Source organism: Oncorhynchus masou, chromosome 10 (genome assembly GCF_036934945.1).
Source record: "Oncorhynchus masou masou isolate Uvic2021 chromosome 10, UVic_Omas_1.1, whole genome shotgun sequence".
NCBI lineage: Eukaryota > Metazoa > Chordata > Actinopteri > Salmoniformes > Salmonidae > Oncorhynchus > Oncorhynchus masou.
In genome coordinates this window covers 3505782-3523704 of record NC_088221.1, presented here as the reverse complement: position 1 = coordinate 3523704, position 17923 = coordinate 3505782, and the positions used below count along the sequence as shown (strand labels likewise).

General features: G+C 41.8%; 1 protein-coding gene across 1 annotated transcript in view; it reads left to right on the top strand.

Moving 5' to 3' along the window:
- Window positions 1–17923, top strand: part of nalcn (sodium leak channel, non-selective) — a 271182-nt gene that overhangs the window by 204702 nt on the left and 48557 nt on the right. Inside the window, exons 20-26 of the mRNA XM_064975662.1 lie at window positions 42–115; window positions 11431–11532; window positions 11709–11778; window positions 12504–12595; window positions 13138–13260; window positions 16417–16470; window positions 17099–17219. Coding sequence (XP_064831734.1) covers window positions 42–115; window positions 11431–11532; window positions 11709–11778; window positions 12504–12595; window positions 13138–13260; window positions 16417–16470; window positions 17099–17219 — 636 coding nt within the window. The remainder of the gene's footprint in view (window positions 1–41; window positions 116–11430; window positions 11533–11708; window positions 11779–12503; window positions 12596–13137; window positions 13261–16416; window positions 16471–17098; window positions 17220–17923) is intronic.

The window sequence follows — 17923 nt, the reverse complement described above, 5'->3', positions numbered from 1 at the left end:
CATTTCTCAAAGAATTAGTCTGCAACATGTGTTCTACAAAGCTCCGCAGGTCAATATTCAGCATCAGAGCTCGCAACCTCCTGGAGAAGGAAACTACTATCAATAAAATCCTCCGGTAAGAACCACCAACACCACAAGTCATTCTGTTTATTTGACAGAAACATCAGATCTACTGTGGCAGTTTGGTCATACCAAATATATGTTCTTATTTTCCTACCATTCAGTTCCAAGTCTTACGTGAGTGACTGATAGACTGTGTAGTTCTGGAAGCATCAAGAATCACCTTGCTATATCCAAGGACACTCAGTGCCCCTGTGCCAGCAACGTCCATCATTTTGCAGAGGGTGGACTGTTGTGATTTTTATTTATCTTCCTTGATATCATTTTGGAGACTGTTAATGCTGGTCGTTAATGCCATTTGTTAATTGAAGCCTTGATCAATTCAATCTTTCTGCTTCTGAAAGAAAAGAATAAGAACAAATTTAGAAACATATATTAACAAATTAAATCGGACGAATATACCTTAAATAGGTTTTTATATTTCCATTTACAGAAGTGCTGAACCCTCTCAACCTCAATGGTTTACTTTTAAAAAGTTGTATAATTTCCAGGAATTGTCACTAATGAAATAGATGCGTTATGAATGTACATTCAAGGACAATTCCACCTCTTAATACCAGTTATTGTGCTGTTTGTATACAGCAGCAGGCAAAAGTTTGGACACACCTACTCATTCCAGGGTTTTTCTTTATTTTGACTATGTTCTACATTGTAGAATAATAGTGAAGGCATCATGACTATGAAATAACACATGGAATCATGTAGTAACCAAAACATGTTATATTTGAGATTCTTCAGCGTTGACACCTTTTGACTTGATGACAGTTTTGCACCACTCTTGGCAATTCCCATTATAACAACCGAGTTTCATCTTGTATGCTTGTTAGAACACAACATTTATTATGATATTGAATGGCAAATCTCTATGGAATCCTAGTCTCTCGTGATTGAAGTCTGTATCTTTGGTGCTAACATTAGCAATGCTAGCTAAGCAGCCAACCATGCTGCATCTGAAGTAGTGTTTTCAACAATAACAGCCAAATACAGACTCCCTTTGACGCACGCGAGCTGTGTGGGTGCAATGATTGAATAACATGTACGTGTACATTTATTTTGCAACGCTCACGCACGCGACGTGAGCGTTGTGGTCAGCATATTAGATACTTACCCAAGAAGACTCACAGCTGTAATTGCTGCCAAAGGTGTTTCTAAGTGAGCTGGATACTTATGCAATGACTATATTTTATTTCAAAAAATATATATACATTTTTAAAAAACAAAACACATTTTTCTTTGACATTACAGACTGTTTTGTGTAGATGTTGACAAAAAATGAACAAATAAATCCAATTTTATCCCACTTTGTAACACAATAAAATGTGAAGAAATCCAATGGGTCTGAATACATTTGCAAGACACTGTAGATAGCTGAAAATGACTGTCCATAATTAATTGTATTAGTCGTCTCAGGGATCAGATTTCAAAATGTCACAGAGAAGCAATTTCCGGTTTTGTTCATCACTATGAGCATTGCCTTATTTTTATTACAGCATATTGGATGACTTTCATTCATATTCCAAAACAAGAGTTTCTATTGGACAAATTCAGGTAGGTCTGCCCCCATTTTGTTACGTTTACTTCCGTTTAATAAACGTTTTTCAACAGAATCAACTGAATGAACACACCCCTGATCACCTGCACACAGAGTTCACTTTCATAGCAGCCACATACAAACAGCATCATCACTTTGCTCACTGTATAATTCCTTCTCACATGTACGTGCTCTCCCCCTCCTCTAACCTTTCCCCTTTGCTTGTGAACATCAGTGCAGTGGTCTGTGAAACAGCTAACCGCTATACACAGCCTACATCGTTGTCACCAAATTTTCTAAAGTCGTAGTCAACATACACTATATATAAAACAAGTATGTGGACACCTCTTCAAATTAGTGGATTCGTCTATTTCAGCCACACCTGTTGCTGACAGGTGTATAAAATCGAACACACAGCCATGAAATCTCCATAGACAAACATTGGCAGTAGAATGGTTTTAATGAAGAGCTCAGTGATATTCAAGGTGGCACCGTCATAGTATGCCACCTTTCCAACAAGTCAGATCGTAAAAAGTTTTGCCCAGCTCTAGCTGCGCTGGTCAACTGTACAGTTGAAGTCGGAAGTTTACATACACTTAGGTTGGAGTTATTAAAACTCGTTTTTCTACCACTCCACAAGTGTATTGTTAACAAACTATAGTTTTGGCAAGTAAGTCAGGACATCTTCTTTGTGTATGACACAAGTAATTTTTACAACAATTGCTTATAGAGAGATTATTTAACTTGTAATTCACTGTATCACAATTTCAGTGGGTCAGAAGTTTACATACACTAAGTTGACTGTGCCTTTAAACAACTTGGAAAATTCCAGAAAATGAATTTATGGCTTTAGAAGCTTCTGATAGGCTAATTGACATAATTTCAGTGAATTGGAGGTTTACCTGTGGATGTATTTCAAGGTATGCCTTCAATCTCAATGCCTCTTTGCTTGACATCATGGGAAAATCTAAAGAAATCAGCCAAGACCTCAGAAAAATTTTTTGTGGACCTCCACAAGTCTGTTTCATCCTTGGGAGCAATTTCCAAACGCCTGAAGGTACCACGTTAATCTGTACAAACAATAGTATGCAAGTATAAACACCATGGAACTACACAGCCGTCATACCGCTCAGGAAGGTGACACGTTATGTCTCCTAGAGATGAACGTACTTTGGTGCAAAAAGTGCAAATAAATCCCAGAACAACAGCAAAGGACCTTGTGAAGATGCTGGAGAAAACATGTACAAAAGTATCTATATCCACACTAAAATGAGTCCTATATTGACATAACCTGAAAGGCCACTCAGCAAGGAAGAAGCGGCTGCTCCAAAACCGCCATAAAAAGCAAGACTACGGTTTGCAACTGCACATGGGGACAAAGATCGTACTTTTTGGAGAAATGTCCTCTGGTCTGTTGAAACAAAAATAGAACTGTTTGGCCATAATGACCATCGTTATGTTTGGAGGAAGAAGGGGGAGTCTTGCAAGCCGAAGAACATCATCCCAACCGTGACTCACTGGGGTGGCAGCATCATGTGGTGGGGGTGCTTTGCTGCAGGAGGAACTGGTGCACTTCACAAAATAGATGGCTTCATGAAGTAGGAAAATGATGTGGATATATTGAAGCAGGAAGTTAAAGCTTGGTCGCAAATGGGTCTTCCAAGTAGACAATGACCCCAAGCATACTTCCAAAGTTGTGGCAAAATGGCCTAAGGACAACAACATTGAGGTATTGGAGTGGCCATCACAAAGCCCTGGCCTAAAATCCCATTGAAAATGTGTGGGTAGAACTGAAAAAGTATGTGGGAGCAAGGAGGCCAAGAAACATTTGACCCAGGTTAAACAATTTAAAGGTAATGCTACCAAATTCTAATTGAGTGTATGTAAACGTCTGACCCTCTGGGAATGTGATGAAAGAATTAAAAGCTGAAATAAATCATTCTGTCTACCCTTATTTTGACATTTCACATTCTTAAAATAAAGTGGTGATCCTAACTCACCTAAGACAGGCACTTTTTATGAGGATTAAATGTCAGGAGTTGTGAAAAACTGAGTTGAAATGTATTTGACTAAGGTGTATGTAAACCTCCGACTTCAACTGTAAGTGCTGTTATTGTGAAGTGGAAATGTCTAGAAAAAACAATGGGTCAGCCACAAAGTGCAAGGTGACGCAGGCTCACAAAACACACTACTGAGTTCCAAACTGCCTCTGGAAGCAACGCCAGCACAAGAACAGTTCTTCGCAAGCTTCATGAAATTGGTTTCCATGGCCTAGCAGCCGCACACAAACCTAAGATCAGCCAGGCGTCGGCTGGAGATGTGTAAAGCTTGCCATCAGTGGAAACATGTTCTCTGGGGTGATGAATCATTCTTCACAATCTGGCAGTTGGACGGATTAATCTGGGTTTGGTGGATGCCAGGAGAACGCTACCTGCTCGAATGCATAATGCCAACTGTAAAGTTTGGTGGAGAGGGAATAATGGTCTGGGGCTGTTTTTCATGGTTTCGGCTTGGCCTCTTAGCTCCAGTGAAGGGAAATCATAACGCTGCAGCATACAATGCATTTTAGACGATTCTGTGCTTCCAACTTTGTGGCAAGCAACACTTTGGGGAAGGCCCTTTCCCGTTTCAGCATGTCAATGCCCCTGTGCACAAAGCGAGGTCCATAGAGAAATTGTTTGTCGAGATGGGTGTGGAAGAACTTGACTGGCCTGCACAGAGCTCTGACCTCAACCCCATCCAACACCTTTGGGATGAATTGGAATGACGGCTGCAAGTCAGGCTTAATGCGTTAGTTACCCCGAGACAATCACGCAGTAAATTGTACAGCAAGCAGTTTAGCAGTTACACCGTTGGGCCCAGGCGGCAATAAATTAATAAAACCAATAGCTTACCTTGACTTGGAAGAGTTCCAGTGTTGGATAGCCTTAGCCAGCTAGCTAACATAAATAACATTCCTCTCTTTTTTTGCTGGGTGTTTGAGTAGGCTAAATTAGCTGGCTGCATTAGCTAGCTAAGTAAGTGGAAGTATCATGTTTTTAATGAAATATATTTAGCTCACTCTGTCTGCTGTTTCTCCTACATGTTTAAGAAATTATGCTAATCAAAACAGTTCAACTATTGTCTTTCTCTCTCTTTGAGTCAACTATTCACCACATTTCATGCACTGCAGTACTGGCTAGCTGTAGCTTATGCTTTCAGTATTAAATTAATTCTCTGATCATTTGTCAGATCATGCTGCAATAGGTAGGAGGATGTCCCCTAGAAGTCATCATAATTAAGTCTATGGTAGGGGGTGGGAACCATGAGCCTCCTAGGTTTTGTGTTGTAGACAATGTACCCAAAGTAGGACGGTCCTCAACCTACAGCATGGTGCTACCCCAGAGAGTGTTGATGATGCTACTGTAGACCTTCATTGCAATCAAAACAGTGTGTTTTAATCAGTTATTTGGTGACAGGTAAATATTTAACGATAATCGAGAATTTCAATAAGCATTTCTCTACAGCTGGCGATGCTTTCCACCTGGCTACCCTGACCCCGGCCAAAAGCTCTGCAGCAACTGGCCGAAACCCCCCCATCCCGCCTCTCCTTCATCCAAATCTAGACAGCTGATGTTCTGAAAGAGCTGCAAATTCTGGACCCGTACAAATCAGCTGAGCTTGACAATCTGGACCCTCTCTTTCTAAAATGATCCGCCACCATTATTGCAACCCCTTTTACTATCCTGTTCAACCTCTCTTTTGTATCGGCCAAGATTCCTAAAGATTGGAAAGCTGACGCGGTCATCCTCCTCTTCAAAGGGGGTGACACTCTAGACCCAAATTGCTGCAGACCTATATCTATCCTACACTGCCTTTCTAAAGACTTTGAAAGCCAAGTGAACAAACAGATCAACGACCATTTCGAATCCCACCGTACCTTCTCCACTAAGCAATCTGGTTTCCAAGCAGGTCACGGGTGAACCTCAGCCACGCTCAAGGTCCTAAACGATATTATAGCCGCCATTGATAAAAGGCAGTACTGTGCAGCCGTCTTCATCGACCTGGCCAAGGCTTTCGACTCTGTCAATCACCACATCCTCATCGGCAGACTCGACAGCCTTGGTTTCTCAAATGATTGCCTCGCCTGGTTCACCAACTACTTCTCTGATAGAGTTCAGTGTGTCAAATCGGAGGGTCTGCTGTCCGGACCTCTGGCAGTCTCTATGGGGGTGCCACAGGGTTCAATTCTTGGACCGACTCTCTTCTCTGTATACATCAATGAGGTCGCTCTTGCTGCTGGTGAGTCTCTGATCCACCTCTACGCAGACGACACCATTCTGTATACTTCTGGCCCTTCTTTGGACACTGTGTTAACAACCCTCCAGGCAAGCTTCAATGCCATACAACTCTCATTCCGTGGCCTCCAATTGCTCTTAAATACAAGTAAAACTAAATGCATGCTCTTCAACCGATCGCTACCCACTCCTACCCGCCTGTCCAACTTCACTACTCTGGACGGCTCTGATTTAGAATACATGGACAACTACAAATACTTAGGTGTCTGGTTAGACTGTAAACTTTCCTTCCAGACCCATATCAAATATCTCCAATCCAAAGTTAAATCTAGAATTGGCTTCCTATTTCGCAACAAAGCATCCTTCACTCATGCTGCCAAACATACCCTTCTAAAACTGACCATCCTACCAATCCTCGACTTTGGCGATGTCATTTACAAAATAGCCTCCAATACCCTACTCAACAAATTGGATGCAGTCTATCACAGTGCAATCCGTTTTGTCACCAAAGCCCCATATACTACCCACCATTGCGACCTGTACGCTCTCGTTGGCTGGCCCTCGCTTCATACTCGTCGCCAAACCCACTGGCTCCATGTCATCTACAAGACCCTGCTAGGTAAAGTCCCCCTTATCTCAGCTCGCTGGTCACCATAGCATCTCCCACCTGTAGCACACGCTCCAGCAGGTATATCTCTCTAGTCACCCCCAAAACCAATTATTTCTTTGGCCGCCTCTCCTTCCAGTTCTCTGCTGCCAATGACTGGAACGAACTACAAAAGCACTGAAACTGGAAACAATTATCTCCCTCACTAGCTTTAAGCACCAACTGTCAGAGCAGCTCACAGATTACTGCACCTGTACATAGCCCACCTATATTTTAGCCCAAACAACTACCTCTTTCCCTACTGTATTAATTTATTTATTTTGCTCCTTTGCACCCCATTATTTTTATTTCTACTTTGCACATTCTTCCATTGCAAATCTACCATTCCAGTGTTTTACTTGCTATATTGTATTTACTTTGCCACCATGGCCTTTTTTTGCCTTTACCTACCTTATCTCACCTCATTTGCTCACATCGTATATAGACTTGTTTATACTGTATTATTGACTGTATGTTTGTTTACTCCATGTGTAACTCTGTGTCATTGTATGTGTCGAACTGCTTTGCTTTATCTTGGCCAGGTCGCAATTGTAAATGAGAACTTGTTCTCAACTTGCCTACCTGGTTAAATAAAGGTGAAATAAAAAATAAAAATAAAAAACTTCTCTGGACGGTTCTGACTTAGAATATGTGGACAACTACAAATACCTAGGTGTTTGGCTAGACTGTAAACTCTCCTTCCAGACTCACATTAAGCATCTCCAATCCAAAGTTAAATCTAGAATTTTCTTCCTATTTCTCAACAAAGCCTCTTTCACTCATGCTTCGAAACATACCCTCGTAAAACTGACTATCCTACCGATCCTCGACTTCGGCAATGTCATTTCCAAATAGCTTCCAACATTCTACTCAGCAAATTGGATGCAGTCTATCACAGTGCCATCCGTTTTGTCACCAAAGCCCCATATACTACGCACCACTGCGAACTGTACGCTGTCGTTGGCTGGTCCTCTCTACATATTCGTCGCCAAACCCACTGGCTCCAGGTCATCTACAGTGCCTTGCGAAAGTGTTCGCCCCCCTTGAACTTTGCGACCTTTTGCCACATTTCAGGCTTCAAACATAAAGATATAAAACTGTATTTTTTTGTGAAGAATCAACAACAAGTGGGAGACAATCATGAAGTGGAACGACATTTATTGGATATTTCAAACTTTTTTAACAAATCAAAAACTGAAAGATTGGGCGTGCAAAATTATTCAGCCCCCTTAAGTTAATACTTTGTAGCGCCACCTTTTGCTGCGATTACAGCTGTAAGTCGCTTGGGGTATGTCTCCATCAGTTTTGCACATCGAGAGACTGAAATGTTTTCCCATTCCTCCTTGCAAAACAGCTCGAGCTCAGTGAGGTTGGATGGAGAGCATTTGTGAACAGCAGTTTTCAGTTCTTTCCACAGATTCTCGATTGGATTCAGGTCTGGACTTTGACCTGGCCATTCTAACACCTGGATATGTTTATTTTTGAACCATTCCATTGTAGATTTTGCTTTATGTTTTGGATCATTGTCTTGTTGGAAGACAAATCTCCGTCCCAGTCTCAGGTCTTTTGCAGACTCCATCAGTTTTTCTCTCCATCAGGTTTTCTTCCAGAATGGTCCTGTATTTGGCTCCATCCATCTTCCCATCAATTTTAACCATCTTCCCTGTCCCTGCTGAAGAAAAGCAGGCCCAAACCATGATGCTGCCACCACCATGTTTGACAGTGGGGATGGTGTGTTCAAGGTGATGAGCTGTGTTGCTTTTACGCCAAACATAACGTTTTGCATTGTTGCCAAAAAGTTCAATGTTGGTTTCATCTGACCAGAGCACCTTCTTCCACATGTTTGGTGTGTCTCCCAGGTGGCTTGTGGCAAACTTTAAACAACACTTTTTATGGATATCTTTAAGAAATGGCTTTCTTCTTGCCACTCTTCCATAAAGGCCAGATTTGTGCAATATACGACTGATTGTTGTCCTATGGACAGTCTCCCACCTCAGCTGTAGATCTCTGCAGTTCATCCAGAGTGATCATGGGCCTCTTGGCTGCATCTCTGATCAGTCTTCTCCTTGTATGAGCTGAAAGTTTAGAGGGACGGCCAGGTCTTGGTAGATTTGCAGTGGTCTGATACTCCTTCCATTTCAACATTATCGCTTGCACAGTGCTCCTTGGGATGTTTAAAGCTTGGGAAATCTTTTTGTATCCAAATCCAGCTTTAAACTTCTTCACAACAGTATCTCGGACCTGCCTGGTGTTTTCCTTGTTCTTCATGATGCTCTCTGCGCTTTTAACGGACCTCTGAGACTATCACAGTGCATGTGCATTTTTACGGAGACTTGATTACACACAGGTGGATTGTATTTATCATCATTAGTCATTTAGGTCAACATTGGATCATTCAGAGATCCTCACTGAACTTCTGGAGAGAGTTTGCTGCACTGAAAGTAAAGGGGCTGAATCATTTTGCATGCCCAATTTTTCAGTTTTTGATTTGTTAAAAAAGTTTGAAATATCCAATAAATGTCGTTCCACTTCATGATTGTGTCCCACTTGTTGTTGATTCTTCACAAAAAAATATTGTTTTGTATCTTTATGTTTGAAGCCTGAAATGTGGCAAAAGGTCGCAAAGTTCAAGGGGGCCGAATACTTTTGCAAGGCACTGTATAAGTCTTTTCTAGGTAAAGCCCCGCCTTGTCTCAGCTCACTGGTCACCATAGCAACACCCACCCATAGTACGTGCTCCAGCAGGTATATTTCACTGGTCATCTCCAAAGCCAACTCCTCCTTTGGCTGCCTTTCCTTCCAGTTCTCTGCTGCCAATGACTGGAACGAATTGCAAAAATCACTGAAGTAGGCGACATATCTCCCTCACTAACTTTTAGCGTCAGCTGTCAGAGCAGCTTACCGATCGTTGCAGCTGTACACAGCCCATTTGTAAATAGACCATCCGACCAACTACCTACCTCATCCCCATATTTGTTTTTGTTTTTCTGCTCTTTTGTACACCAGTTGGCCTATTTATTGCCTTACCTCCTTACTTCATTTGCACACTCTGTATACAGATTTTTTTCTATTGCGTTATTGACTGTACGTTTGTTTTTCCAATGTGTATCTCTGTGTTGTTGTTTTTGTCTCACTGCTTTGCTTTATCTTGGCCAGGTCGCAGTTGTAAATGAGAACTTGTTCTTAACCGGCCTACCTGGTTCAATAAAGGTGAAATAAAAAAATGAAAAATGAATACAATGTAGTATTGTTTTATCTAAAAAGGTTCACTTTTTTATGTTTTACTGAGTAGGATTGTTCTCCCTTCCTCCTCTGAGGAGCCTCCACCACAGTCAATAGACATGAAATCATAGAACATCACTAAATACTTCGTAATAACAACCTAAATGTTAAATGTGTGAGTTACTGCCCTCAAAATGGCACATTTCTATGATTTTCAATGTTTAATAACATTAATATATGAGAACAATATGTTTGTGAACCAATGTTTCATTTTGGAAGTGCCTGATTTCCGAGACAGACTATTTTTAGAACTTAAATTCCTGTGAAACAACACATTTTTCTCAACATTCAACCTTCATGGAAATTTGTTGATTGAGATATTCCTTTAAAGGTATTTATCAATGGTAATTACACCTTCATGAATATGCTGTGAATGCTTAATCTATGCTGATAATAATTGCTTAATGTATGCAACCTTTAAAGAAAGTGTTAGAAATAGTTTTTGTGTATTTCCACTGGTTTTCTGTATCAATTGCCATTATAGAGAAATCGTATAATCGTGTAGTACTTCTGACCCACAAATTAAAAAGCCTGATTTAGCCGCTGATATTACAAATACAATTCTGAGTCAAAGGGAACACAGCAGAGCATTGCCATTATGTCTCTGGCATGCATTACCTTCACAAACATCTACACACATGGCTTGTACCAAACAGCGTATGCTGAGTGGATACTTTGAGGGCCAACTACTGAAAGCGCTCCATCCCCAGTGTCCAACACCATATACGCCAAGAATGCAGGTCTTGTACATACACAAGCACATGTACTCACGCACGGGCACACACACACGCGCGCACACACAGACACACACACCCTCCTGACAGATTCACCTGTGTGATCTAGTAATTGGAGGATTAAACATCTGGCACGGCGGTAGATTAGCCAGACTAATGTGTGTGAGTGTATTCCTTCCTCTCTTTCTCCTAAGCTGCCAAACAGACACTACATCTGAAGTCATCACATGTATCGTCTGGCCCGCCCACCCTCTCTCTCTCTATCTTTCTCAATCACACGCTCCTTCTCACACACTCACAAGCAACACACAGACACACACACTACTGAAGTCCAGTTAGTCATTAGCTGGGTTCTGGAACATGACTCTGCAATTACCTCACATAAACAGGATGTCCTAATCACCAGAGTAACTAATATAGATTGATAATGTGAATAGGGCCTGCTTTGGATGAATAGCCTGTATGACTGCTAAGGGGAGGAAGAGAGGTGTAGTTGCATGGATATTCTTCATGTTTTGCTGTCAAAGTACCCAACCTGACACACAACACACATCACAGGCTGGGACTGCCCCTGGAGCTTTTAGCGTTTAAGTGCCATGTTCAAGGGCACAATGGCAGTATGAAGTATATGTGATATTGACGTTGTTAACTCTCCAGGTGCCAGCTCACTCCCTGCAGATTTCTCCCTGTCAGTTCAGGGATTCAAACCGGCAACCCTCCTCTTACCATCCATTCTCTTTAACTTCGAGGCCCCATCACTATCTATTTTTGTTCTATTTTGACTATGTTGTGTGTATTTGCACTGTGCTGTGAATGTGTCTCCTGTTCTGTGTGTTTCAGGGCTTGTACCAGACAGCGTATGCTTAGTGGATCCTTTGAGGGCCAACCACTGAAAGAGCGCTCCATCCTCAGTGTCCAACACCATATACGCCAAGAACGCAGGTACACACACAAGCATGTGTACTCACGCACGGGCACACACACACACACACACGCACACTGATGTGCATGCAAAAGCAGACAAGCATGTACACCATGCACATATACACACACACAATCTCACACCAATGGTATATTTCAAAGCTATGTCTTAACCTTTGACCCTGTGCTCTCTCCAGGTCTCTGAGACATGGCTCCACTAGTCAGAGGATCAGCAGAGGAAAGTCCCTGGAGACACTCACACAAGATGTGAGAAACACACACACACACACACAGTGTTAATAATGGAGGTATTTAATGCTTAGTTGAACAGGACACTTACATTTCCACATCCCATCCCTCGTGGGCAACAGCCCAAGGCCAGATGCTTGGCGAGCGCCAGTAAGACTTGATCAGTGATATCGGTGTACTTGCTGTTTACCTGCACTATTCTGTAAAAGAACATACATTACTTTTCCTGCAGGCATATTTAGTTGCCTGCTGATTGGCCATCAATGGGCTTCAAATTGTTGGGTAGGTTAGGCCACCAGAACATTCACACATGCCCCAATCAGCAAGAAGTTGTCTGCAATGTTATTAATGCAAACTGATATCATGTTCCATATTGGTGCCCATCACTAATAATTACTTTGTGTACGTACGTGGGTGTGGTGTGGGTGATTGGCATCTTACCTTTTGTCATGGCATGCATTTTTGTTTCTTTTTGTACATATTATTATTTTGTCACCATGAACATTGCATGCTGCTTTGGCTGGCCGACTAGCGAGAGTCAGAGCAGAGATCGCACTGGCACCAGGTAAGTACACTACCACCCTAGGACATGCATTCAACACCGGTCCACTCACTCTTACTTTCACGCCTCATACACACAGTTATATCAGGTTATGGAGCAGGTAGTCAGGCTAGGACCCCTAGACATAGCAAAATGTCACACACTCACACACACCCTGACCCTTCTTTCCTCTCCCTTGTAGCATTCCAGTACAGTGCGTTATCGTAACGCCCAGCGAGAAGATAGTGAGATCAAGATGATCCAGGAGAAGAAGGAGCAGGCCGAGATGAAGCGGTATACACACACCCGCACATGCACACACACACAACTCTCTCTCACACACACACACACACATACAGACACACACACGCACACACAGGGTGTTGTGCCCAGTAAAGAAACACAGAACAGGCCACTCACCAATTTACAGTCAATCATCAATCTACAACCCTTTCATATCTTCCCACTCTTAGCAACCGTTTCATATCTTCCCACTTTTAGCAACCGTTTCATATCTTCCCACTCTCAGCAACCGTTTCATATCTTCCCACTCTTAGCAACTTACGTCCTTTGCTCCACCCTTGAACCTTTGAAGTTTGCTTCATTATTTGTTTGACAAATTACCCTGCATTTTATGGACAGAATGAAATGATCATGTCTTCTTTTCCTGTATTACCTATGTGTTGTTATCATTGTATCTGTTTACATTTTGTGTGTGTGTGTGTGTGTGTGTGTGTGTGTGTGTGTGTGTGTGTGTGTGTGTGTGTGTGTGTGTGTGTGTGTGTGTGTGTGTGTGTGGTGTGTGTGTAACTTTGTTTGTGCGTGTGTGTGAGCAGCAAGGTCCAGGAAGAGGAACTGAGGGAGAACCATCCTTACTTTGACAAACCTCTCTTCATTGTGGGGAGAGAGCACCGCTTCAGAAACTTCTGTAGGACTGTAGTGCGGGCACGCTTCAATGCGTAAGTTAAGACGATTACTTGCTCTGAGGCTGTAGACCAGAGGAGAACGACTGCCCCCTCTCAATGAAGCCACGGAAGTTCAAGGCAGACCACGGTACTGCAGGCATTATTTTCAGAAAACAGGATCCCCTGTTATACTGAATAGAAAAATGGCCATCTCTGTGGTCAATCATTGTATAAATAAAACAAATTTACAAGACAATCATGGTGCCAATAATTGTTTCTATTACACCAGATGGTCCTTGAACTGACTATTTTTCAATCGCACACAGAAAGAGTTATAAGGATAATTGAGATGCTAATGGCAGCCTCCGGTACCCTGGTCGGACTTCAACTTGAGTTACTGGTCAGACTTCAACTTGAGTTACTAAGAGTTAATAAGAGGGTTCCTGGAGTAGCTTAAACTGTGTTATGTCTCCATGAGACGCCATCTTAACCGACTTCCTTTGGCTTCAATGCTCTATTAATGGATTATCTATTCAATTGACTATCTGCATTGACCCTTTTATTTCATGGTTTATTTTTGCACTAACTATTCACACTCACAGAACTACACACACACACACACACACACACACACACACACACACACACACACACACACACACACACACACACACACCACACACACACACACACAATTAATTTGCTCACACACACATAAAACGCAGACACATTCATACTGGCAATACACACGCACACCCACACACATACAATCATCATATGCGCTACTGCAACTCTGTTTATCATAATCCTGATGCCTAGTCGCTAGGGATGTAACGATTCACTGATACGGTCCCTGATTCAAATGTTTAAGATACGACTGCATCGGTCCGCGGACCCCAAAACAGATCCAAATGTAGCATGCATCGGTCAGAAAATTGTTTCAAACGATGCGTATCGCAAATAAGAAATGTTTTGGGCTCTTTCTTTCTACCTTCTGAAAATACATGCCAAACACACCTAGGGAATACCAGTAGCCTAGTCAAACCGTACACTTTGCCCAGCTCCGCTCTGAAGAGTGCGAGGTAGGCGGCCTGTTCAAATGCTAAAATGGCTTGCGCAATATTAGGCTTTATTAGTTGAGTGACAGTTGAGTGACAATGTCATTTGCTGGGTTATTAGTATCTATGCACTGTTGAAAACTATACTTGTTTAATTGTTCAGGTTCACCATCAGCAATAGTTATGGTAGTTTTGCTTTAAACAATCAGTGTATATGGTCATTTTTTGACATACAGGGTAAAGTTCATTTCATAATAAGGAATCACTTTTGCGAGGCGCACTGCATGGCCAAAGCAGGAAGAGAAAATAAGCTCACTAAAAATGTCCAAATGGTTTTGAGATCGGGGTGAAATTCAAAGTTGTGCTACATATTAATTGAATATGTCATAGCTAATTTGTAAAAAATAAATATTGATAGACTACTCGCTCAAGCACTTAATCTGCAAAAATGACAAGTTAATTTGTGGGTGACTACATTGCCCTCCCTAATCTGATAGTAGTAGTGGGGTGGTAGATACCTAGTATCCCTTATGGCTCAGATCAGGTGCCTACATAGTATACACACCATAGACTTACATACATACATCACGCACACAGTACACACACAGTGCAAACACACACACAGTACATACACACGCACACACACAGTACATACATACACACACACAGTTTATACACACACACACATACACAGCATATACACACACAGTATATACACCATAGGCATACATTGTTACAGTAAGATGCTGAGTGTGAGGTTTCCCCTGCCCTCTGTGTTCTCTCACACCCTACAGATCTGCCCAGCAGCCCAGAGGCTATTTGACTGCGTGGGAAAGCCCTGGCTGTCTATAACCCTCTATTGATCTAACACACACAAACACAGAAGTCAGCTCAGACAGATCAGAGAGGCCCACCTCATCAGCAGCAGATTTTTTATTAGAAATGGAAAATGGATGTGTTAGTGCATCGTATCGCATCGAACCATAACGAAGAGATTGAATACTTACTGACTCAAGACATTTCAGCTTTTCATTTTTATTTAATTTGTCAACATAAAAAAAAAACATACTTCCACTTTGACATTATGGGGTATTGTGTGTAGGCTAGTAACACATAATCTTAATTTAAACCATTATAAATGCATGCTGTAACACAACAAAATGTGGAAAAAGTTAAGGGGTGTGAATACTTTCTGAATGCACTGTATATAGTGAAAACAATAGTGGTCCTAGAACGGAACCTTTAGGAACACCGAAACGTACGATTATTTTGTCAGAGGACAAAACATCCACGGAGACGAACTGATATCTTTCTGACAGATAGGATCTAAACTAGTCAAGAACTTGTCTGCATAGACCAATTAGGGTATCCAGTATCTCCAAAAGAATGTGGTAATCAATGATATAAAAGCGCCACTAAGGTCTAGGAGCATGAGGACAGACACAGAGCCTTGGTCTGACGCCATTAAAATGACATATCTACCACTCCAGTGTCCCTGTAGATATGGTCTTGGCATTGTCCCAGTATATAGTTTACTTACTATATACAGGGTTGTGTTCTTTTTATGTATATTTATTGTACGTTTTTGTTCTACTTTACATTATTTTGTAATACTACTGATATTGATTACTGCATTGTTGGGAAAGAGCTTGCAAAAAAGGCATTTCACCGTACTTGTGCACGTGACAATAACACTTGAAACTTGGGAAACTATTGAGTCTGTACATAGGAATGAATGGTGTCATGTGATCGATGGCTTTGTCCATTCATATATACATGCATTGCTGTAGACTCATATGGTGTCTAACATCTAAGGGCAAGCCAATCACAGGCAATGATTGCAATAGCATGTTAAACCGGCACAATGTCTTCGGATGAGTTGTAATAAGTTTAGCACTTAGGGGGACTTGCATGTCAGCAAAAAATTGAAAAAGGAGTGGTGCGCACCAACCAAGGCAGAAGTGTTCAAGAACAAGGCTCTAACAATGAAAAACATTCATATTTACTATAGCTCAAGGCACTCTATTGCTTTGCTAATACCCATTTATTCTGTGCTGCAATGTAAAGTGCTACCCAAACTGTTTTAGCAACACATGCTATCAAAAGAAAATATAATCTGTTTTCATGTCTATTTGTTTGTCCATTTGTCCAGATCCAAAACAGATCCGATAACAGGAGCGGTGAACTCCAAATACCACCAGCTTTAGTAAGTCTTCTACTCCCATTGTTGATGGGTACATATTGCATAATCGGCTTGTTTCTCTTATTCTGTCTTGTTATTTATCTAAAAACAATACCAATCTCTTATGAGGGATGAAGATTGCAAAAACTAAAAAGTTGTGAAATAGGTTTTTAACATTGTATAAACTGATTGGAGTTCTGCCCAGGTTCCCAGACTTCCAGCTCTGATTATCAAACAAAGAGATAAATTCATTTCTATCTGGGTGCCAGGGGACTTTCATATAGATCGAGCTGGGATAGTGCTGTAGGGCTGCAGTGCGGTTGGATACATGCACGAGCACAAGCAAACGCAATGCACGCATTAGCATACAGACACATAACACAAGCTATGCATATGTGCAACAACGCGAACACACACACTCAGGCATGCACACTCCATCACAGTCCTTAGATGATCCCACTCATTATGGAGTCTGTGTGTGAGGTTTTATATAAGTCATATTTCATCAGAACTGAAACAAAGTGGCCCACTTACAACTCACACTGCAGTGATGGGTCTACTAAGGATCTGCATGTGTGTGTTCCTTACTAAACTAGTGTGTGCTTATGCCTGTGTGTGTGTTGTGTGCCTGTATGTGTTCTTTATTCCTCAGTGATCTCCTGGGGCTGGTCACCTATCTGGACTGGGTGATGATCGTAGTGACCATCTGCTCCTGTATCTCCATGATGTTTGAGTCTCCTTTCACCAGGGTCATGCATGTACCCACTCTACAGGTAACTGATATACTGTAGCTGCCATCCATGTCCACCGCGCGACACACACACGCACTCACTGCATACTGTGTAGACCCAGTGATCGTAGTGACCATCTGCTCCTGTATCTCCATGATGTTTGAGTCTCCTTTCACCAGGGTCATGCATGTACCCACTCTACAGGTAACTGATATACTGTAGCTGCCATCCATGTCCACCGCGCGACACACACACACACTCACTGCATACTGTGTAGACCCAGTGATCGTAGTGACCATCTGCTCCTGTATCTCCATGATGTTTGAGTCTCCTTTCACCAGGGTCATGCATGTACCCACTCTACAGGTAACTGATATACTGTAGCTGCCATCCATGTCCACCGCGCGACACACACGCACACTCACTGCATACTGTGTAGACCCAGTGGTCACCAACCTTTTCTGAGTCAAGATCACTTTCACAGTCAAAAAGCAAGCCGAGATCTACCGCTCAGAATTACTTTAACCTAATAAAAACAGTTATTTAGGAATGAGATTTGTGCAGTTGGCCTAGCCCGTAAATTTTCTTCTTAGACCATATTATATTTCAAAACACCAGCTTTGATAACAAAATAGATCAGTTGGTTTAGCACTTGCGAGGCACAACTGAGCATAAATGTATATAATTTGCTAATAATTTGATTTTGTATTTTACTGGACTTATGGAACCTGCATCTGATAGTCATG